This window comes from Calidris pugnax, unplaced genomic scaffold (genome assembly GCF_001431845.1).
Source record: "Calidris pugnax isolate Ruff unplaced genomic scaffold, ASM143184v1 scaffold191, whole genome shotgun sequence".
Lineage (NCBI taxonomy): Eukaryota > Metazoa > Chordata > Aves > Charadriiformes > Scolopacidae > Calidris > Calidris pugnax.
Window position 1 is genome coordinate 264517 of NW_015090927.1, and position 23988 is coordinate 288504.

Below are 23988 nucleotides of genomic sequence, written 5' to 3' on the forward strand. Positions count from 1 at the left end.
CCGTTTAGATGCAGTGCTGAGGGACATGGTGTAGGGGAGGACTTTGTAGAGTAGGGGAGATGGTTGGACTCGATGATCCCAAGGGTCTCTTCCAACCTAGACCATTCTATGATTCTATGATTCTATGACAGTCACTACACCAACCTCAGTCAGAACCTACAGCCTCTATCTTCACATGTTGTGATTCTAACTCCAGATTCCGCAGCTGATTCTGCAGTAATTTAATGTTTTTATGATTTTCTTTTCGTCAAGTAGATTAATAAGAAACAGAAAAAGGGAGGGATTTTTTCTTTGCATTCACCGTTTCTTAAAATTCTCCTTGTGCAGCTCCTCCAGGGGGGTTCTGACCAGATGTTACGTTCTCTACATCTTCAGAAGGACGCGTCTGCGTACAGCTACATCTGTCCTGGAGCACAGATAAAGGTGAGGCTGTTGTCAGGGAGTTTAGAGGGAAAAATTGTCTTAAAATTGTAAATGCTTCTTGAAATACTTCAAGTACGGCTGAGGTGGCAGAAGCTGAGACCAATATTTACAGGATGAATATGGAAAGGTGACATTAACGAGCTATTTTTAATGGAGTTTCTGGCCCTAGAAGACAAGTGTCTGTGTACTTGTGCTTATAATGAACAGTCAAAAGTAGTAGGAGAGACATCACCTTTTTAATAGATGCAAGCATAGATATTTGACCTGCAGTCAAAAGTAGTAGGAGAGTCATCACCTTTGTTAATAGATGCAAGCATAGATATTTGACCTGTTACCAGTGACAGCCCATTCATGCTTCCTCATGAGTAACTGAGGCTGCTTTCTGGACCAAAAAGCCATAAGGATTCATTTTTTTTACAGTAGGAGCACTAAATTACTGAAGCATTCATTCTTCATGTCTGACTTAGCCTCAAGGGGGCCTCTGATCAGGAAGGAAGGGAACAAACCCATAAAGTTTTTTAGGACAACAAGATCCTGAACACTTTAAATACATCTGGAATTGTGTTGTCCTTCGGAAGCAGGGTCCAGACGAAAGGCTCCCTGATTTCCCCCAAGTGTTGTCCTTCAGAACCAGGGTCCAGACGAAAGGCTCCCTGATTTCCTAGTTGCTTTCTTGAGAAAAGAAAACAGACCTTCTCAGAGGCCTTTATCCTTTTCTCTAGAAATCTGCAGTGAACACAAGCCCAGGTGAATGGGAGGGGACAGAGGCTCATCTTGAGAAAGATGGTGGCCAGAAATGTCATGCTGCTTCTTGGAGGGCCTGTGACTGCACTGCTCTCCTCTTTCACGATAAATTCCACTGGGAAAGTACTGAACTATTTAATTATGCTGTGATGGATTTCTGTAGCTCATTGCGGCTGGTGTACGTGTGTCCAGTGTGGGTTCCATGTACGAGCAGAGGGTATGGCTTTAGAATAAGTTGAGAAATCTCCTGACAGTGTCTTGCATCTGAAAAATAGCAAAGTACATATCTATTTCCTGTAGGTTTGCAAAATCTTTGCTTTCTCACAGTTGACTTCCATTAAGCCCCTCACGTCCCAAACATCTCTTTCCCCTCAGTGTTCCATCAACGACGGTGCAGAGTTCAAAGCAGTAGCTGATGCCATGAAAGTGATTGGCTTCAAGCAAGAGGAGATTCAGACTGTCTACAAAATCGTGGCTGCCATTCTTCACTTGGTAAGCTCCCTGCCCGCGGGTGTGAGCAGGGGGTTCTTCAGGGGGGTCAAACACTATATTTGTACTCCCAGCAGCTCTGATTTTCTTGCTGCAGAAGCAGTTGGAAGATCTGTTGGTTGGAGAAGACACTGAAGTTGCAATATCAATGGAAGATCAAATTTATTCTTGCATATTCCAGATCCCAAACCAATCATATCACAAAGCCCTGGGGGCTGTTAAATGTTCTGAAAAGGAATGGAAGGAATTGTTTGGGTTTGGTGGTGAGGGGTAGGGAGCTCTCACCTCACTATCCTTCTGTCCCCTTCACCCTCACTTCATCCCCACTGTGATTTGGCTGGAGAGATGGTGCTTCACTCCGTGGTGGAGACTTGAGCAGAGCCAGGGACAGGAGACCTCTTAATTCTCTGGATTCTGGTGCTAAGGAAGTCCTTCCTGCACCCAGACTCTCCTCGAATCCAGAGAGTTTCCTCCCCAGTGCCGTGTCCTTGTACCTCAGATCTGTTTCCTTGAGGGGAGAGGCAGTGCAGGTGGGCAGCAGGAAGGTGGTAAAGAAAACGTAACTTTTTTTCCATTTTTTCTGCACCTTGGAGCAGATGTTTCCCAGTGCTGAGGAGGGGGATGGTGGCAGAGTCAGGCCATGCAGGGTGTGAGGCCACTCCTGCAAACAGCACAGAGGTATCACTGCTTCATCCTGGCACTGTGGGTGTCAGTAAGGAAGCTGTGGTGGTTCTGCCCTGGGCAGGGACACCTCCCACCACACCAGGTTGCTCCAAGCCCCCTCCAACCTGCCCTTGAACCCCTCCAGGGATGGGGCAACCACAGCTTCTCTGGGAAACCTGGGCCAGGCTCTCACCACCCTCACACCAAACAAGTTCTTCCCCAGATCTTGTTTAATTCTCCCCTCTTTCAGTGTGAAGCCATTATCCCTCTTCCTATCACTACATGCCCTTATAAAAAGTCCCTCTCCAGCTTTCCTGTGGGCACCCACAACTTATGATGCTGGAATTTTCATAGAATCATAGAATTGCCCAGGCCAGAAGGGACCTCCAAAGGCCATCTAGTCCAACCTCCCCCCAGTCAGCAGGGGTTAAGATGCTGGAATTTTCCCATTGTTAGACTCTGAATCTTGAGACAGTGTTTGATTAAACCCCTGGAAGTGTTTGATGTAATTTTTATTCCGAAAGCTGAGCTGAACACCAAGCAGGAATGCTGTTCTTTGAGTCAATGCTTTGCTTCTTCTGCTGCTGTTGGAGCTGGGTGGTCCCATCGTTAGACTCTGAATCTTGAGACAGTGTTTGATTAAACCCCTGGAAGTGTTTGATGTAATTTTTATTCCGAAAGCTGAGCTGAACACCAAGCAGGAATGCTGTTCTTTGAGTCAATGCTTTGCTTCTTCTGCTGCTGTTGGAGCTGGGTGGGTCGGTGGATATGGAAGTCCCACCCTTCCAGTTGAGAGATTTACTGGCTTGAACAGCAGGTGGAACGTGGATGAACTTGGGGTGTACTGATTCATATTAATCAAAGACAGATTGGGAAATCTACTTTCTTGCTGGTTTTTGCAGGGGAACCTGAAGTTCTCTGTGGATGGTGACACGCCTGTCATAGAGAACGGGAAGGTGGTGTCGATCATCGCTGACCTGCTCTCAACCAAGTCCGAGATGGTGGAGAAGGCCCTTTTGTTTCGAACTGTAGCTACCGGCCGGGATGTCATTGACAAACAACACACCGAGCAGGAAGCCACCTACGGCAGAGATGCCTTTGCTAAAGTGAGTTTAAATTTCCTTTCTCTGCATCCAATTTTGTACGTGGCAGTAACTCGGGCGCGTTTCTTCTGCTTTTGCCTTTTGATTGAGTTGTACTTAATGCAGCAAAGAATGGTGGTGCCCGAGGAGGGCATTCAAGATCGAATTGCCTTCTTAATTGCACATTTTTCAGTGCTTGGGTCCCAGTAGGATCCCTGGGAGAATCAATAGGTACGGTGCTTGCTGAGACACAGGAGGCCTGTACTTTGTGTGGGTTTATTTCTGACTGTGTTCTGTCCTGGGCTGGGGGACAACCCACCCCACCACCCCCAGCGCTCACAGGATGGGGGGGAGCTGCCAGCCTGGTTTCCTGGTGTCTGCAGAGTACAGAATACATTGGGCAGGCCTGGGTGTGTTGTGAAATATGATTCTTGACTTCATTTAGCAGTTAAATTCAAAGAGCAGAGAGTGGAGCTGTAGCATCTAGAACTCAGGTTGGAGCCCTGAAGTGCTGTCTTTTTTTTAGAAAGGTGGATACTGATGACAGAAGGAATGACAATTGTCCGTCCTTTGCTAAGAAATCAAATGACAGGAGAAGAACAGATGAAGTTATGAAGATCCTTGATTATTAACTTGATTTTTTTTTCTTAAAATGATATGTTTGCACAGCTTCACAGTACCTTGTGAACAGGCAGACTGTGAAGATACCTACATTTTCGTTTTGATAAGTGAACATGAATATTTTACTGGCACTGTGTTTGGTTGGTAGGTTTCTAGAACTGAACTCTCAACTTGCTTTTGAATATTGTTAAATTCTTCTCAGCTATGGTAGTTATTAGGCAGCTGAAAAACAGACTGGAAGCAAATAAGGGGAATCACTGGACCTGGTGACCTCACCAGGATTTAGACTTTGTGTAAATGAGTTTGGGAAGAAAGAAAAAAAATATTTTCATAGAATATATTCTGCTTGTTGCTAGCTGTTTACTTTTAGCTGAATGTTATCCGTAGCTTCTGTGTGATTGGGGCAGAATCTTGAATTAAGCTTTGTAGCATCACATATTGTAAATTAAGCTTCATAGCATCATGTATTGAACTGATGCAGATGCAGGCAAAACTCCTGAGCATATTTTTTCCTGGCAGGCTATATATGAGCGCCTCTTCTGCTGGATTGTGTCACACATCAATGATGTCATTGAAGTGAAGAATTATGACACTACAATCCATGGGAAAAACACAGTCATTGGCGTCCTGGATATCTATGGCTTTGAAATCTTTGACAATAACAGGTGAGCCACGGTAAAGCCCAGCGCTGTGCCTTCGCCTTCCCGCCGGGACAAAGCTCATCACCTCCTTATCCTTCTGTTTTTGCAGTTTTGAGCAATTCTGCATTAATTACTGCAATGAAAAGCTACAGCAGCTCTTTATTCAGCTGGTTCTAAAGCAGGAGCAGGAGGAGTACCAGCGCGAGGGAATTCCCTGGAAGCATGTGAGTGCTGTGGGAGAGGTGGGCGAGGGGGGTTCGAGGTCAGTGTTACCAGCACAAGGCCCAGATCTACAGTTGCTCCACATGTTACGCTCCCGTCGAAGGCGATGGGACATCTGTGTCCCTGCCAGCTGTACTGTCAGATGGGCTGCCTGGGAGTCAGGCTGGGGAAGAAGCAGCTCACCAGTTATCTCACAACATCACTTTCTGTGCTGGGGTGTGGGAAAAGAAGTGACTCCAGGTCTGAGATAAAAATATCGTGGCATCTCTGTGATGCCACACGTGTCCCTGCGTGTTTCTGTTCCGAGTGCTTGTGTGTTTTGTCTAGTTGTAGGTAGTCACATGTAAAAACCTTGAGTTCTCCTGTTCAGATTCCTTTCATAATGCCAAGGACAAGATGTACAATTGTCACCGGGGTGACTGTGCACAGTTGAATGGTAAAAGGCATTTTAAAGTGCATTCTGTAGCAGCTGATTTTTCACAGAGGTCTCGAGATGAACGTGAGGTGTGTGAGAGACCACCTTCTCTGCTGTTCCCTGCAGAGGGGGCTGCTTAATTTTGGGTTGGTGCTGAACACATTGATTGCTTCTTGTGCGAATGGCGGGCCCTGTTCTCTCTGCCAGACACACGGTGCTGTTCAGCGGTGGCCACCACCAGTACTCCTCTGTGTCACGAGCCAAACTCACAAATATACCTGTTTTTTGTGCTTTACAGATTGATTACTTTAACAACCAGGTCATTGTTGACCTGGTAGAGCAGCAGCACAAGGGGATCATTGCCATTCTGGACGACGCCTGCATGAATGTGGGAAAAGTTACAGACGAGATGTTCCTGGAGGCTCTGAATAACAAGCTGGGGAAGCACGCTCATTTCTCCAGCAGAAAGGTAACCCCCTCCTCCCTATCCTCAACATTTCTTTCTTGTGTCATAGCTATTTTTTTAAGATGTAGCAGAATAAAGAAAAAGACTTGCTGGGGTGGAAATCATTACCCTTGAGTGTGATCTATCCTCAAAATGTCTTTCCTGTGTCATAGCTATTTTTTTAGATGTAGCAGAATAAAGAAAAAGACTTTCTGGGGTGGAAATCATTACCCTTGAGTGTGAAATGAGATGCCTGAGAGCTCCTGGCTGCAGAGCTGTCTGCTCTGGGTTTCGGCTGCTCCTCGGGCGGGCCCGGATCCGGCAGAGGGAGCTCAAGGATGTTCAATGTGAGATGGGTTTTATTCCAGGCATAAAAGAAGCCTGAGCTCGTGCCTTGACATACCATGATGTCATCCAGAGCCAATCGATGCGCCGTTTCAACCCACGTGATGTTCTCCCCCGGCTGCTCTAATACATAGTGACAGTGAAATTATTCACACTTCTGCATTATTACAGCACTCTGATTTATTCTTTTTCCATCGTCATTGGCTACCAAACGTGTTCATCTCCCGTTGTACCTATGAGCAGCCAGGCCCCTCCACTCGCTTTGTTTTTGGTACGACGTAGGAATTAAAAGGCTTTATTTATTCCTCACTTGGCAGCGTTTGGAAAACATGGTCACCAGCCTGATTAATTTGAGAATCTTTCACACTGAGTAATCAAATGAGGGCCTTTAATTTATTGACGTCTCTCTACTGAGAAATGTTGTTTGAAATGCATCGTTCAGAACCCTGGCTCCCCCCTTCTCCCCCCGCCCCCTATATTTTATGTAGGTCAGAAATACAAAATGAGCATGGTTGTATAAGATACGTGCTAAAGGCTGCCTCCGGGGAGGCTGGATATAAACAATAGATCTGGATGAGGCTTGTTTGGGTAGGATGGAAATAAAATAAGCACTTTCTCCTCCCAGATGTGGCTTTCCCAAAGTGCCCTTTAACTGCAGCTCCTGTCACCTCCTCCTGGCTCAGGGAGGGGGACAGCACCTTGCTTTCTGCCGTAACCTACATTTCACCTGCTTAGGCAGCAGATGCACAGCACCTTCTGAATAAACTGGCCTGAAAACAAGTATTTTCATGACGTTTATACATATTAATGCAAATTGCATCCTTTAGTAGTATTAATCATTGTGAATGGTGGAGCCTGGGTGGAGGGGGGGAGTGTAACTCCTCTGCAGTGGGGTGAGGTGGGAATGTCCAGGCTCTGGAGCCACCTGGTCCATGGACCTGAGCTCAGTTTCTGCTCTGTCCTTGGGCCTGTGTCTGCTCAGGATCCATCACGGAGAGAGCGGGTAGTGCTGTGATATGGGGGGGGGGGTGGAGGGGGCTGAGGACTGTATTTCATCAAGTGTATGGGAGGCTATAAAATGAAAATTAAAAAAATAATGATCTGTTTGAGTCCTTACTTTCAGGAGTCCCTTGGCAGCACAGGAAGCATTACAGGAGAATATTGCCAGTTGCAGCACTCCTCAGTAGGGGGTGGCATTGTCAGAAAACTGTTTGCACAGACGAGGAGGGAAACAAGAAATCCTGCTATAAATAATGTTTATGGAGGGTATGATGTATCTTCCTGGCTTGCTAATTTCTAGTTTAAATCAATATAGCCTGGAAAAAATTGACCCATAAAACTCTCAGCGTTGTAATTAATTTTTTTTTTTTGCCCCCCCCTCACATCTTTGCAGATGTCCTTTGCCAGTGTCTCAGATACCTTCCTCAGCCCCCTCTAGAATTGCTGGAGGAAACCTCCGCTTCCTAAACCAGCCTCTTCCAGCTTGAATTAAAACAAAGGAACTTGATGTCAGTTCATAATTTGCTTTTGTGGACTGCGGTGGTTCTGTCCAGACATTAGGAAGTTCCACGTAGATGGAGGCTGTTGGTAAAGAGTTAAAGTGTTTGTGCTGATGGTACAGGAGCAGCTCCCATCTTTCAGCCCCAGTTAATGCTTCGCTGCTCCCCTCCAGAGCTGTTGCACTGGCTCCATGTGGATAAAGCTCTAAGGGGCTGCTCTGCCCTAAATAGTAGCGTCCTAGTTTGTGCGCCGTGTGTCTGATCTGCTGCTCTTGGCTCCGTTGTCCCGCTGAAAGCCAAACAAACTAGGAAAAATGCTGGCAAAAACTTCCACTAGGAGTATTTGTGGCAAAATTTTATGTTCTTGGAGCATGGGTTGTCCTTCTCTGAATTGTCTAATGCTGATCTAGATCTGTAGACATGGGAACTGTTCTCATAGTACTTCTCAGCATCACAGGTGCCTTTTCTCAGCCTCATTAAGATCTGATTTTTCCAATTGATCATATAATTTCAAAGGATGGAATGCAGTGATGGACAGTCGATGAATTCCTCAATCTTCACATTGTGGAAAGTGTCTGTCTCAACAAACCAATCATGAAGGGAAGAACATGAGAAGGTCCATTCTAGTCCACCTCACAGAGCATCTTCCAAGACATTAGGCAACAATGAAAGTCTTAAGTGACAGAAAAATATGGGACAAATGCGTAATGATAATTTGATATGCTCCCAGTCCCCAGTGATCTGCAGCCCAGGAACCTCCTGAATCAGGGCTGGTGTCTTTAATAGTGGTTTCTTTTTTTCTTTTTTTTTTTCTTTTTTTTAATTGACAGAGAATTCCACATTTTCCATCCTCACATGAAGAGCTCCTTCCTTCCCGTTTTCCTCCCTTCTCCCTTTTAGGTTACATCTCTTGGCTTCCAGTTCTTGACCAGCAAAACATGCTTCACTGTGTCTTCTCATCCATCAACCCCATGTCGTTTGCCATCGAGTCCTGGCATTTCTTTCTTGACCTGAAGAGGTTTAGTTCATTTGGCCCTTCCTCCTATAGCAATCACTCAGTGCTATCCATCCTTTTTGCCCTTCATCAAGCCTCTTCCAGTTCTTCTACGTCCTTTTTGAGATGGAGGGTAATTAAGGTACTTGTTGGGTTGGAACTTTGAACTTTGGCTTTTCTGTGTGCGTATAGTGATACTTTTGTCTTGAATTTCATTTGCTGTTCTTTGCCATTCCTTTAGTCATCTCATGGAGTGGCAGTCTATGCAGTTCTTCACAGCCAGGCATTGTCTTTACTTCCCTGAATAATTAATTACCATCAACAAGCCTTATCACCTTCCTGTTTCCCTCAGATCACAGCTCATTTAAGAGGATTTAACAACATAGACCTCAGCACAGGACCCCTGTTGCCCATCTTTCCATCCATTATGTGTGAGGACCATTTCCCTTGTGTCTCTTAGTAGCTTAAATTCTTTGAGTTGTTAGTGAGGAACCTTGTGAAAAGGCTCACAGAAATCCAAGCAGACGATCAGCTGTATCAATACACGTGATGTTCTTTTTTGCTAATTTAAACTGATTTATCAGCTAAAATTGAGTTGTTAGTGAGGAGCCTTGTAAAAAGGCTCACAGAAATCCAAGCAGATGACCAGCTATATCAATACACGTGCTGTTCTTTTTTGCTAATTTAAACTGATTTATCCAGTAGACAAAAGGTTCATGCAGAAAAACATTCCTCAAAACCCCTAGTGTTATGTTAAATGCCTCTCAGTCTCTCCAGCACTGGGTGAGTTCTAAGCAACAGCTTGTGCAGCCAATGGTGTCCTGTCTGGCACCAACACTTGCTTCATTTCATGATGGTTTCCTTGTCATGTACCTCTTCTATGGACACCTTGGTTTGAGATGTATCTCGTGGGTGGTTGAAAAAAGGCACTGCATCCTCCATAGCTCCTTGCTGGTGAGCACAGCGCCAAAAAGAAAAATGACTTTGTTTTCCTGGTACGGCCTCGTTTCTTCATTTTCTGTGAGTTCCTTTGACACCTTGGTCATCTGTCAGCTCTGCAGACCCTGGTGTGCCTCCTGCTCCTGCTCTGCTGGCATCTCACACCTTTGTAACCAGCCCTGAACCTTTTTACTCAAACTTTTTGGTTTCGATGGTTTCCTTGTCATGTACCTCTTCTATGGACACCTTGGTTTGAGATGTATCTCGTGGGTGGTTGAAAAAAGGCACTGCATCCTCCATAGCTCCTTGCTGGTGAGCACAGCGCCAAAAAGAAAAATGACTTTGTTTTCCTGGTACGGCCTCGTTTCTTCATTTTCTGTGAGTTCCTTTGACACCTTGGTCATCTGTCAGCTCTGCAGACCCTGGTGTGCCTCCTGCTCCTGCTCTGCTGGCATCTCACACCTTTGTAACCAGCCCTGAACCTTTTTACTCAAACTTTTTGGTTTCCTCCTTGTTATTTTTTTTTTATATATATTTTAGTTTAGTTTTTTCCACCTGTTTGTCAGTTTGAGCCAATCTCTTTTCTACTCTTGGACACGAGTGAAGTTTTTTGGGGGATACCTTCTTGCTTCTAAGAATCTCTCCTGCCCTGCAGTTTAGCTGTGCTAATTTTCTCTTTGATTTTCCAAGACTTTTGCTGGATAGTAGATATTTGCTCGTAGCCCTCGACGTTTTTAAATAGCGCCCACGCTTCCTGCAAAGTCTTCATTCATTTACCTGCCCCTTTTGGCTTTAATCCTCATTTTTATCTCTTTCTCCTTTTTTAATTAAGCTGAGCCTGGTGGATTTTTTTGGCTTCTGTTATTCCTGAAGGGATGAGTGTGTTCAGGCCACTGGTACCAAACGGCTGCTGTGTGGGCACGTGGCATCTTCCTTCAGGGGAGGGATGTGATGGGCTGAGAGCAGGGGCTGGGGCTGTGACCCCCCCGTGTCTGCAGGGGTGGGCACCACGTGGGGGATCTTCCTTCATCTGGAGTGATTTGGGCCAGGACAAGCTATTGGAGCTGCCACATTTTGATTTCTTCATGTCTTTGTTGAGGATGATACCACAATGGAAAAAAAGATAAAGACGACTTAAAAAAAGTTATAAATTAACTCCTAGATGCGATGCTTCTCTATATGCATGAATGTTCTTTTTGCTTAATGGTGTTTCTGAGATAGTATCAATTTTTTAATAAAACTGTAGGCTCTTGCAACTTGATTTTGTCCAAATACAGGGTTTTATAATGCACCCGTGAAAAAATATTATGAAGCAGTGTTATAACTGGGTGTCACATCTACACGTGCATCTATAAAGCGGAATAACTACAGTTTCCATTTCTATTTCCAATGTGTGTTGCTCTTCCATGAAACCTGAAAATCCACGGGTGATGATTTAATGTCTGTGAATTCATTTTAGCTTTGTGCAACCGACAAAACGCTGGAGTTTGACAGAGACTTTCGGATCAAGCACTACGCCGGAGATGTGATGTGAGTTTCTTCCAGAAGTAAAGTTTCACCTTCTATTTTTGTCTTTTAGCCAGCTTTGAAGTGGTACGATATCCTGATTTAATGCTGCTTCTGGTCTGAAGCAGAATAGCTGTCACACGGAATTACAGAGTGCAGCGGTTGCTTATTAATTAAATCTTACGCTGGTTACTCGCTACACAGAATATGATTTTGTACTTGGAACTGAAACAAAAGGAGAGTGTGGGGAGGGAAGGTGAGGGGAGAGCAGCACTTCAGGAAAAAAGAGAGGGGGGGAAAAAAAACCCCAGCCAGCTCTGTTTATGCAAAAAGCTTTACCGAGCTAATAAAATCTGGTTTTGACATCTGTTTTAGTGAGATTATATAACTCTCTGGCTGGAAATTCTCAAATGGGTTTGAGCAGACTCAAAATCCAGCGTTAAACTGAAATGAGGATCAGTGTGAGGAGCCTTCCCTGCTCGGGTTGGAAAGTGTCCTGTGTCTGAAGCCTTTGGGAACGGTGTCCTGGGTTGGCCAATGATGGGATGACAGATGCTCTCCCCCACCTCTCGCTCCAAGGAGAGGAAGAAGAGCAATAAAACTCAGGAACGTTGTCCTGGTTTGGGCTGGGTTGGCCAATGATGAGATGACAGATGCTTTTCCCCACCTCTTGCTCCAAGGAGTGGAAGAAGAGCAATAAAAAGGGTTCCTGAACAGGAAACCCTTTTGTTTCCTCCCCAAAGCAGGAGAAACGGCTACAGCATGGGACAGTCAGGGGAGGGAGGATGGAGGAGGAGTGAAAGGTGCCCATGTGTTAGAAACTGCCTGGAATATCACTGGAGTGATTTAATGGATTAGGATAGGTGTGGCTCCTCGGACCAGCAGAATCTAAAGGGAGTTAATGAGGAAATAATTTAGGATTTCTTTTACCTTGGGATTAAATTTACCTTTAATTTAGAAGGCCATTCAGCACAGCTCGATTTTGTTCTGGAGTCTTTGCTGAGTGATTCCTTAAACATCCCTGATTTCAAAGTGTTCTGCCAAGGAGGAGAAAACACACGGTGCCACGTTAGTGGGTGAACTTTCGGCACTGCCAGGGGCTGAAAGGTTTTGTAAAAGAAAACTGAAATGCAGAAATATCTGCAGATAATATTTGAGCCTGAACTGCGTTACATGGAGCTGAAAAATTTTGTAAAAGAAAACTGAAATGCAGAAATATCTGCAGATAATATTTGAGCCTGAACTGCGTTACATGGAGCAGAAAGACTGGAGGTGGCTTCATGCAGGGCTTTGAATGTTGTGGGGCTCTGGACCCCAGTCCCTGCAGTTTGGGAACAGGCTTCCCAGGGCGTCTGAACCTCAGGAAGCAACTGAGTGGGAATCACTGAATTGGGAGGTTTTGGACCTTTTCTTTGAGGAGGGAGCGTTGGCTGTCTTGAGTCTTGGAGAAGAGATGAGACTCTGAAACCATAATCTTTCAGGGTGGTTGTTCTGCAGGGATAGAGGAAGGAGAGAGTCCAAAAGGGGTGTGTGTTGATTTCCAAGAGTTCCCCAGTCACTGGTTATAGGCTGCTCTTCATTTTTTTCTCCCACTAGAGAATCTTCCTTGACACCAAGAGAGAGACAGACTAGACATTTGGAAAAAGAAAACATAATTTCTGTAGGATTTAACACTCCAGGCTCTGAATGAGGAGGCAGAGGCCATGAGTTAACTCTAGAATTTGGGCCATCTACGACTTGCTCAAGCCCTGCTGGGTGTCCGGGCCATGGTGCTCTTCACCTGTGTGGCTGAAATGGCTTCGTAAAACCAGACAGACACTGGGCCTGCCCTGGAGGGGACAGCTGGGCAGGAGGATTGGAGTCTCACACAGTGCCCATGCAGCAAATTAGTGATAGGTTGGGAAGCAGAGCTGGATTCCTGATCAGCATCTGCTGTGTCTGTGGTAGCACAGGGATGCTGATTCCACACCGACACCAGCGGCTCGCAGAAGGACTTTGCTTCTTTGCAATTAACTCTATTTTTGTTTTCTTTTTCAGCTACTCAGTCAGTGGATTTATTGACAAAAACAAGGACACTTTATTTCAAGACTTCAAGCGCCTCATGTACAACAGGTAGGAATAAAAGTCTTAATGAGGTGAATTGAAATCTCATTTGTCAGAATCCTGGTCTCCAGAGCGGGTGGCAGGAGGGACTGATGGTTTGGCTGATGCTCTTTGCAGAGTGCTCAGTGCACGTGAACAAACACATTGCTCTGGGATCTGATCTTTGCATATCTACCGTGACCCGAGGGCTCTTAGTTTGATTTTTCAGGATAAAGTCCTTATTCTGTGTATGTTGGCTTTGTTCTGATAAAGCCCTTAATTTAACTGAATGTAAAGTGGTTTTTGAACCCAGCTCGTTGAGCAATCGCCATAGCTGTGCAGACATCACCTGTGCTGCCTGATTTGTCATTAACCAGGGGTTTGGACCGGTTGCAATTGCTTATCTCTCTTTAATTGGTGCCGAAGACACCGAGTAGCCTTTGGTCAACAACAGAGATCGTTGGCCCCAGCTACAGGTGCTTGTTTGGAAAGAAAGTTTAGGGGTGAGGGGAAAAATGGGCAAATAGATCTGAATCCTTTTTGCACGTGCAGCGACATGAAAAATGTAAACCCTGTAGTCACGTGTTATAAATACTAATTAGGCAAGTACAAGTTAAATATTTAAAATCCTATCAAAATAAGTGCTCCAAAAGGTGTTTTCCTTTTGGCTGGCATTAAATGTGTTCTAATTCTTTGGTAACTGTGGCCTATCTCAGTTTTTCAGAGACTTTGCTCAGGGGTGGAAGTCAGCAAAAACCAGGCTGGAGCTGCTGGGGCAGCTCTGTTTGTCTGGTGTAACAGCTAGTACAGCCATTAACTGAGTTTACAGTCCTGATACATTTACTCAGTGTACTCCCTTGCTGTTCATGTTTTCAAGACTTCACACTAACCAAAAACCTGCAAAATATTTGCTGTACAGAGGTTTTATTAAATTTAGGCTCTGTTTTCCGTTAAGTCTCTGGAAAAGACTGCTCACAAAGACCACTTACGGCATATTAAAGCACGTGATGGATTGGCTATTGGATTGCCCTAACTGCTTCCAGCTTTCCTCTATTTCATCATGGCTATTTTACCTCACCTTCAACCCTTCAAGAAAATGTAGGCTAAAATGTATAAATTATTTGATGTATGAGGAACAGTGCAGAAATACAGCTTGAAAGCAGATAGCAAGTTTCAAGGGAGGATGCTGTGGGCTATGGTCTTACTCTTTTCTCTTTTGATTAAATTCTTTATGTTTGTGCCAGTAAGGCAGACTTGGCTTTTGATAGATCACTTCTGTGGGATTTTTACTATCCCATTACTGCACGTCTGTATCTGAAGAGGAGAATGTGCTTGTCATTTTTCCAGAACATTGGGTTGGAAGCTTGAGCCATGTGTTGCTCAAGAGCGAGAGCTGTTTTGCCCGGGAATGTCACACTGGTTTGGCTGATATATTTTGAGCTGAAAACACCAGTGGATCTGGACAGAAGCGAGCTGTTGAATTTTGAATTGAGCTGAAGTGCTATTAGGCTGTGTAATTAAAGAGCCTGTCTTTTAGCTCTAACCCTGTGCTGAAGATGATGTGGCCTGAAGGGAAACTGAGCATCACCGAGGTAACCAAGCGACCTCTGACAGCTGCTACTCTTTTTAAGAACTCCATGATTGCACTAGTGGACAACCTGGCATCAAAGGTAAGTGTTGCTGTTTCAAAATTGACTCCAACATCTAATCAGTAGGGTGTAGCTTCTCCGTGGGGAGGCTGCCACCTCCCTGTCCCTGCCATCAGCCAGAAAGCCAAGCTGAGCAGGGGTGGGTGACCTTTGGCTGTGACACTGTGAAGGTCTCGTAGGAGAGTTTGCTGCCATCCAAAGAAGGTGGGTTTGTGTTTCTTCTGTGACCAGTGTATCTTCGCTTGTAGGAAAGCCAGTCTCTCTTAGGTTGTAATTATTATATCAAATAAATAATCATCTTTAACAAAACTCTTCTGGCCGAGGGCCCAGAGGATGCAGTTTCGCAGTGGAGAGATTCTCTCTTTCTGCCTTTCAATGCCAAGAGACTTCTGTGAAAATCCAGGCAGACCTGGGTGATTTCCTGGCATCTCCCTCCTTTGTAGCCTGCACTGAACCTTTTTACTCAAACTTTTTGGTTTCCTCCTTGTTATTTTTTTTTTATATATATTTTAGTTTAGTTTTTTCCACCTGTTTGTCAGTTTGAGCCAATCTCTTTTCTACTCTTGGACACGAGTGAAGTTTTTTGGGGGATACCTTCTTGCTTCTAAGAATCTCTCCTGCCCTGCAGTTTAGCTGTGCTAATTTTCTCTTTGATTTTCCAAGACTTTTGCTGGATAGTAGATATTTGCTCGTAGTCCTCGACGTTTTTAAATAGCGCCCACGCTTCCTGCAAAATCTTCATTCATTTACCTGCCCCTTTTGGCTCTAATCCTCATTTTTATCTCTTTCTTCTTTTTTAATTAAGCTGGGCCTGGTGGATTTTTTTGGCTTCTGTTATTCCTGAAGGGATGAGTGTGTTCAGGCCACTGGTACCAAACGGCTGCTGTGTGGGCACGTGGCATCTTCCTTCAGGGGAGGGATGTGATGGGCTGAGAGCAGGGGCTGGGGCTGTGACCCCCCCGTGTCTGCAGGGGTGGGCACCACGTGGGGGATCTTCCTTCATCTGGAGTGATTTGGGCCAGGACAAGCTATTGGAGCTGCCACATTTTGATTTCTTCATGTCTTTGTTGAGGATGATGCCACAATGGAAAAAAAGATAAAGACGACTTAAAAAAAGTTATAAATTAACTCCTAGATGCGATGCTTCTCTATATGCATGAATGTTCTTTTTGCTTAATGGTGTTTCTGAGATAGTATCAATTTTTTAATAAAACTGTAGGCTCTTGCAACTTGATTTTGTCCAAATACAGGGTTTTATAATGCACCCGTGAAAAAATATTATGAAGCAGTGTTATAACTGGGTGTCACATCTACACGTGCATCTATAAAGCGGAATAACTACAGTTTCCATTTCTATTTCCAATGTGTGTTGCTCTTCCATGAAACCTGAAAATCCACGGGTGATGATTTAATGTCTGTGAATTCATTTCAGCTTTGTGCAACCGACAAAACGCTGGAGTTTGACAGAGACTTTCGGATCAAGCACTACGCCGGAGATGTGATGTGAGTTTCTTCCAGAAGTAAAGTTTCACCTTCTATTTTTGTCTTTTAGCCAGCTTTGAAGTGGTACGATATCCTGATTTAATGCTGCTTCTGGTCTGAAGCAGAATAGCTGTCACACGGAATTACAGAGTGCAGCGGTTGCTTATTAATTAAATCTTACGCTGGTTACTCGCTACACAGAATATGATTTTGTACTTGGAACTGAAACAAAAGGAGAGTGTGGGGAGGGAAGGTGAGGGGAGAGCAGCACTTCAGGAAAAAAGAGAGGGGGGGGAAAAAAACCCCAGCCAGCTCTGTTTATGCAAAAAGCTTTACCGAGCTAATAAAATCTGGTTTTGACATCTGTTTTAGTGAGATTATATAACTCTCTGGCTGGAAATTCTCAAATGGGTTTGAGCAGACTCAAAATCCAGCGTTAAACTGAAATGAGGATCAGTGTGAGGAGCCTTCCCTGCTCGGGTTGGAAAGTGTCCTGTGTCTGAAGCCTTTGGGAACGGTGTCCTGGGTTGGCCAATGATGGGATGACAGATGCTCTCCCCCACCTCTCGCTCCAAGGAGAGGAAGAAGAGCAATAAAAAGGGTTCCTGAACAGAGGGTTGGCTCTGCTCCTCCCCAAAGCAGGAGAAACGGCTACAGCATGGGACAGTCAGGGGAGGGAGGATGGAGGAGGAGTGAAAGGTGCCCATGTGTTAAAAACTGCCTGGAATATCACTGGAGTGATTTAATGGATTAGGATAGGTGTGGCTCCTCGGACCAGCAGAATCTAAAGGGAGTTAATAAGGAAATAATTTAGGATTCTTTTACCTTGGGATTAAATTTACCTTTAATTTAGAAGGCCATTCAGCACAGCTCGATTTTGTCCTGGAGTCTTTGCTGAGTGATTCCTTAAACATCCCTGATTTCAAAGTGTTCTGCCAAGGAGGAGAAAACACACAGTGCCACGTTAGTGGGTGAACTTTCGGCACTGCCAGTGGCTGAAAAATTTTGTAAAAGAAAACTGAAATGTGGAAATATCTGCAGATAATATTTGAGCCTGAACTGTGTTACATGGAGCAGAAAGACTGGAGGTGGCTTCATGCAGGGCTTTGAATGTTGTGGGGCTCTGGACCCCAGTGCCTGCAGTTTGGGAACAGGCTTCCCAGGGGGTCTGAACCTCAGGAAGCAACTGAGTGGGAGTCACTGAACGGGGAGGTTTTGGACCTTTTTGAGCAGGGAGCGCTGGCTGTCTGGAGTCTTGGAGAAGAGATAAGACTCTGAAACCATAATCGTGGTCGTTCTGCGGGGATAGAGGAAGGAGAGAGTCCAAAGAGGGTGTGTGTTGATTTCCAAGACTTCCCCAGTCACTGGTTATAGGCTGCTCTTCATTTTTTTCTCCCACTAGAGAATCTTCCTTGACACCAAGAGAGAGACAGACTAGACATTTTGAAAAAGAAAACACATTTTCTATAGGATTTAACACTCTAGGCTCTAGGAGGCAGAGGCCATGAGTTAACTCTAGAATTTGGGCCATCTACGACTTGCTCAAGCCCTGCTGGGTGTCCGGGCCATGGTGCTCTTCACCTGTGTGGCTCAAATGGCTTCATAAAACCAGACAGACACTGGGCCTGCCCTGGAGGGGACAGCTGGGCAGGAGGATTGGAGTCTCACACAGTGCCCATGCAGCAAATTAGTGATAGGTTGGGAAGCAGAGCTGGATTCCTGATCAGCATCTGCTGTGTCTGTGGGAGCACAGGGATGCTGATTCCACACCGACACCAGCGGCTCGCAGAAGGACTTTGCTTCTTTGCAATTAACTCTATTTTTGTTTTCTTTTTCAGCTACTCAGTCAGTGGATTTATTGACAAAAACAAGGACACTTTATTTCAAGACTTCAAGCGCCTCATGTACAACAGGTAGGAATAAAAGTCTTAATGAGGTGAATTGAAATCTCATTTGGCAGAATCCTGGTCTCCAGAGCGGGTGGCAGGAGGGACTGATGGTTTGGCTGATGCTCTTTGCAGAGTGCTCAGTGCACGTGAACAAACACATTGCTCTGGGATCTGATCTTTGCATATCTACCGTGACCCGAGGGCTCTTAGTTTGATTTTTCAGGATAAAGTCCTTATTCTGTGTATGTTGGCTTTGTTCTGATAAAGCCCTTAATTTAACTGAATGTAAAGTGGTTTTTGAACCCAGCTCGTTGAGCAATCGCCATAGCTGTGCAGACATCACCTGTGCTGCCTGATTTGTCATTAACCAGGGGTTTGGACCGGTTGCAATTGCTTATCTCTCTTTAATTGGTGCCGAAGACACCGAGTAGCCTTTGGTCAACAACAGAGATCGTTGGCCCCAGCTACAGGTGCTTGTTTGGAAAGAAAGTTTAGGGGTGAGGGGAAAAATGGGCAAATAGATCTGAATCCTTTTTGCACGTGCAGCGACATGAAAAATGTAAACCCTGTAGTCACGTGTTATAAATACTAATTAGGCAAGTACAAGTTAAATATTTAAAATCCTATCAAAATAAGTGCTCCAAAAGGTGTTTTCCTTTTGGCTGGCATTAAATGTGTTCTAATTCTTTGGTAACTGTGGCCTATCTCAGTTTTTCAGAGACTTTGCTCAGGGGTGGAAGTCAGCAAAAACCAGGCTGGAGCTGCTGGGGCAGCTCTGTTTGTCTGGTGTAACAGCTAGTACAGCCATTAACTGAGTTTACAGTCTTGATACATTTACTCAGTGTACTCCCTTGCTGTTCATGTTTTCAAGACTTCACACTAACCAAAAACCTGCAAAATATTTGCTGTACAGAGGTTTTATTAAATTTAGGCTCTGTTTTCCGTTAAGTCCCTGGAAAAGACTGCTCACAAAGACCACTTACGGCATATTAAAGCACGTGATGGATTGGCTATTGGATTGCCCTAACTGCTTCCAGCTTTCCTCTATTTCATCATGGCTATTTTACCTCACCTTCAACCCTTCAAGAAAATGTAGGCTAAAATGTATAAATTATTTGATGTATGAGGAACAGTGCAGAAATACAGCTTGAAAGCAGATAGCAAGTTTCAAGGGAGGATGCTGTGGGCTATGGTCTTACTCTTTTCTCTTTTGATTAAATTCTTTATGTTTGTGCCAGTAAGGCAGACTTGGCTTTTGATAGATCACTTCTGTGGGATTTTTACTATCCCATTACTGCACGTCTGTATCTGAAGAGGAGAATGTGCTTGTCATTTTTCCAGAACATTGGGTTGGAAGCTTGAGCCATGTGTTGCTCAAGAGCGAGAGCTGTTTTGCCCGGGAATGTCACACTGGTTTGGCTGATATATTTTGAGCTGAAAACACCAGTAGATCTGGACAGAAGCGAGCTGTTGAATTTTGAATTGAGCTGAAGTGCTATTAGGCTGTGTAATTAAAGAGCCTGTCTTTTAGCTCTAACCCTGTGCTGAAGATGATGTGGCCTGAAGGGAAACTGAGCATCACCGAGGTAACCAAGCGACCTCTGACAGCTGCTACTCTTTTTAAGAACTCCATGATTGCACTAGTGGACAACCTGGCATCAAAGGTAAGTGTTGCTGTTTCAAAATTGACTCCAACATCTAATCAGTAGGGTGTAGCTTCTCCGTGGGGAGGCTGCCACCTCCCTGTCCCTGCCATCAGCCAGAAAGCCAAGCTGAGCAGGGGTGGGTGACCTTTGGCTGTGACACTGTGAAGGTCTCGTAGGAGAGTTTGCTGCCATCCAAAGAAGGTGGATTTGTGTTTCTTCTGTGACCAGTGTATCTTCGCTTGTAGGAAAGCCAGTCTCTCTTAGGTTGTAATTATTATATCAAATAAATAATCATCTTTAACAAAACTCTTCTGGCCGAGGGCCCAGAGGATGCAGTTTCGCAGTGGAGAGATTCTCTCTTTCTGCCTTTCAATGCCAAGAGACTTCTGTGAAAATCCAGGCAGACCTGGGTGATTTCCGTATTTCCTCTTTCCTGTGTCAGAGGGAGAAGTGAAACCTTTTGTTTTACTAAATAATTAACTTTTATAGTAGAAGGCATTGCTGAGGCAAGCACTGCTTCGTGTGCGCAAGGGTGGGTAAGGGATGAACTGGGGAAAGGGCTGTTTGAACGCGCCGTGGAGCAGCAGGATGAGGAGAGCAGTGTGAGCCCTCCTGCGAGCAGGGATTGCTACCAAATATTTGGGTGTTACTGCTGCTGGTGACCTTGCTGGACTCCTGGCATTTTGGGAGTGTTGGCGAAGGGCAGTGCGGTCCCCAAGAGATGAGCAGTGAGCTCAGAGCAGTGGTTTGTGTTAACATTTACAGTAACTGAGCAATAAAGGGCAGTGTGTTCTCACTGTCTTCTCGGGAGCTGTGGAAGCAAAGGAAATGCTAGTGTCCCAAAATCTGGAGGGATAACATGCCCACAGATGTGCTAAGGCCAGGAAAAACTTTGTAGAGCAATGATCCTTGTTCTAATAAGAAGACCCTGTGAAGAGCAGAGCGTTGTTTGAATTTCTGCTTGGAGAGGCAGCCACATGAGTCTCTGTGGGTGTTGCATTGGTCAGGGCAGGGTCACCCAGGGCGTACACAGAGCGATCCTCACTGGGAGTGTTACAGGAAATAGTATATTGCTCCCTGTTTTCCAAAACAAAGAGGTGAGAACGCTCTTCATTTATATTGAGGAGATCTAGTTCTGGGGGACAGACTTTACTCTGACTTTCCAAGAAGTCAGGATTTACCTGATCTGTCAGTCCCCCCCAAAATTTGCTGGCTAACCCTAATCAAATTTGGGTGTAGAGATTGGAAGAACCCCAAAAGTTTGCTCCATGTGTTATGAAAAAGTTGAGGGAGAGGATTCTGCCCCTCTGCTCCTCTCTGGGGAGACCCCCCCAGTGCTGCCTCCAGCTCTGGGGCCACCACCAGCAGAAGGACATGGAGCTGTTGGAGCGGGGCCAGAGGAGGCCCCAGAGATGGGGGGGTTCAGCCTGGAGAAGAGAAGGCTCCGGGGAGACCTTGGAGCCCCTTCCAGTCCCTCAAGGGGCTCCAGGAGAGATGGGGAGGGACTCTGGATGAGGGAGGGGAGCCCTAGGAGGAGGGGGAAGGGTTTGACCCTGCAAGAGGGGAGATGGAGCTGAGCTGTGGGGAAGAACTTGTTTGGTGTGAGGGTGGTGAGAGCCTGGCCCAGGTTGGCCAGAGAAGCTGTGGCTGCCCCATCCCTGGAGGGGTTGAAGGGCAGGTTGGAGGGGGCTTGGAGCAACCTGGTGTGGTGGGAGGTGTCCCTGCCCAGGGCAGGGGGTGGCACTGGATGGTCCTTAAGGTCCCTTCCCACCCAAACCATCCCATGATTCCATGACCCAACACAGAGCTGGGCTCTAGAGCTCCTGCTGCTCCTTCACTTGAGCACAGCAAAGACACACTGCTGGGCTCACGCTGGCAAAGGCAGTCACCCAGGGACCTGGAGCTGCAAAATATGATGGTGAAGGGGAAAAAAAGTCTTCCTCCAGCTCCTGTGGAGAGCTGGGCAGTGGGTGGGCCTGCTTGGAAGTCATTGCTGATGGGAGGATAGGTAAAGGGCAGAGCTGGAAAGGGATGAAAGCCAAGGAGCTGGTGGAGTTAAAGAGGTGAAAAGATCTCCCCATCCCTGGAGGGGTTCAAGGGCAGGTTGGAGGGGGCTTGGAGCAGCCTGGGCTGGTGGGAGGTGTCCCTGCCCAGGGCAGGGGGTGGCACTGGGGGTGGCTTTAAGGTCCCTTCCAACCCAAACCAATCTGTGATTCTATGAAAATGAGTAGCTGGGGAAGGACAAAGGTTCTGGTTGCTGCTGGCTGTTGTTAATGCAGTTCTCCATCTACGGAGCAGTCATGTTGTCTCTTGCTGAGCCAGACAGGAGGGGACCCTGAGGCACCGCAGGGAGGTGTATCGAGAACACAGACAGAAATTGCCGGGGGTGTCGCAGTGGAGGGCTGTGATCAAGGAGGGATGGCAGGGAGCTGTTGGTGGGGGTGTTCGACAAGCATTCGTGGAAAAACTTCATTTGCTTGTTTATTGGAAAAATTCTAGGCCACCTGGTATTTGTGAAAATAGAATAGTCAAAAGAATTCTGTGTACGGTGGTGGTTTGAAAAATTCCTGCAACTCACTGTGGGAGATGAAGAGTTGAAATCACACCTTATCCATCCTGAGTCAGTAGGTACCAAAATTCATCACCGAAGGCTGGCTGGTGTATGTGAAATGAGTGAGTTACACAGAATCTCATGGGGTTGGAAGGGAGCTCTGGAGACCATCCAGTCCAACCCCCGGCCAGAGCAGGGTCACCCAGAGCAGGTCCCACAGGAACGTGTCCAGGTGGGGTTGAATGTCTCCAGAGAAGGAGACTCCACCACCTCCCTGGACAGCCTCTGCCAGGGCTCTGCCACCCTCCCAGGAAAGAAGTTCCTCCTCATGTTGAGGTGGAATTTTCTATGTTTCAGTTTGTGCCCATTTCCTCTTGTCCTGTCCCTGGGCACCACTGAAAAAAGCCTGGCCCCATCCTCCTGACACCCACCCTTGAAGTATTTATAGGTGTTGATCAGATCCCCCCTCAGCCTTCTCTTCTCCAGACTGAAAAGCCCCAAGTCCCTCAGCCTCTCCTCATAAGGGAGATGCTCCAGGCCCCTCATCATCTCTGTAGCCTCTGCTGTCCCCTCTCCAGCAGTTCCCTGTCCTTCTGGAACTGGGGAGCCCAGAACTGGTCCCAGTGCTCCAGATGGGGCCTCCCCAGGGCAGAGCAGAGGGGCAGGATGACCTCTCTGGACCTGCTGGCCATGCTTTTCTTGATGCCCCCCAGCATGCCAGTGACAACATTGATGTGTCCCACTGGGGTTTGGACCCTCCAGGACTTTTTCTGGGGGAAGCTTTCGGTAACAGCAGATAGAAACAGCTCCCTGAGAGCAGCGTCGCACACGCGGTGTCAGCCCTGGGGGTGGTGGGTGACAGAGGAATAGGGTTCCGTAGGGAGAGGTGATGTCCCTACATGTTTTTCTCAGCTGTTTCTAAAAACGAAGATGAAGATAGGCTTGAATTTTGGTGCCGTTTGAGCTGATTTATTCCCGTTACTGGAGTTTGCCCAGTACATGAGTGCAGTCAGCGCTGCTTGTCTCAGCCTCCCATTCCACCTGGGCTGCTCCTGCTTCTTTAATGTTTCTCATAAACTGCTTTAAAACCATATTTATGTGCTCTGTGTCTAGAGCTCTCGAACGGAATGGCAGTCCAAGAGCTCTTTTTCATTTATACTCAATCTGGCCTTCCCAAAAAGCTGCAGGCTTTTTTGGCAATATCAATGGTATCTTTTATCCTGTCATTTGGGGGAATAGAGTCCAAAAATGCTAATTCGGTGGGCAGGAAAAAAATAATAATAATATCAGAAACAAAGCTCAAAGTCGTGAATACTGTATCTATAGCAGTAGGTAGTTATTTAACTTTTCCAGTATTTAAAATTAGCACCTTGAAAAATTCCGTTTTGTTGGTTTTCTGGTTGAAATGTGGAATATTCAGTGGTGAAGCAGGGTTCTGTGGTTCCCAGGCGCTGTGGTCGTTAGTGTCTGGTGCTTCCATTAGGGTGAGTCTCTAAAAGCCGTGTTAACGCTGCAGGACTTGGTCACAAATATGGTTTTCACTTCAGTTTGTGTTTCCACGTGTCCACACGAGTATGAAGACTCAGGAAATCTGTTTTTGGAGGATGCTGAATTGAATTTGGGCTTGTGAGCACTGGTGTCTCAGTGACACTGTAATCCCC

At 45.9% G+C, this 23988-nt stretch overlaps 1 protein-coding gene across 1 annotated transcript in view; it reads left to right on the forward strand.

Moving 5' to 3' along the window:
• MYO1D (myosin ID) overlaps positions 1–23988 on the forward strand; it is a gene marked incomplete at its 3' end in the record, with an annotated part of 104088 nt that overhangs the window by 44403 nt on the left and 35697 nt on the right. Inside the window, exons 6-17 of the mRNA XM_014951516.1 lie at positions 328–423; positions 1543–1659; positions 3222–3425; positions 4542–4687; positions 4773–4887; positions 5599–5769; positions 10982–11052; positions 13066–13140; positions 14648–14780; positions 16192–16262; positions 18080–18154; positions 19662–19794. Of these exons, the coding sequence (XP_014807002.1) occupies positions 328–423; positions 1543–1659; positions 3222–3425; positions 4542–4687; positions 4773–4887; positions 5599–5769; positions 10982–11052; positions 13066–13140; positions 14648–14780; positions 16192–16262; positions 18080–18154; positions 19662–19794 (1407 nt within the window). The remainder of the gene's footprint in view (positions 1–327; positions 424–1542; positions 1660–3221; positions 3426–4541; positions 4688–4772; positions 4888–5598; positions 5770–10981; positions 11053–13065; positions 13141–14647; positions 14781–16191; positions 16263–18079; positions 18155–19661; positions 19795–23988) is intronic.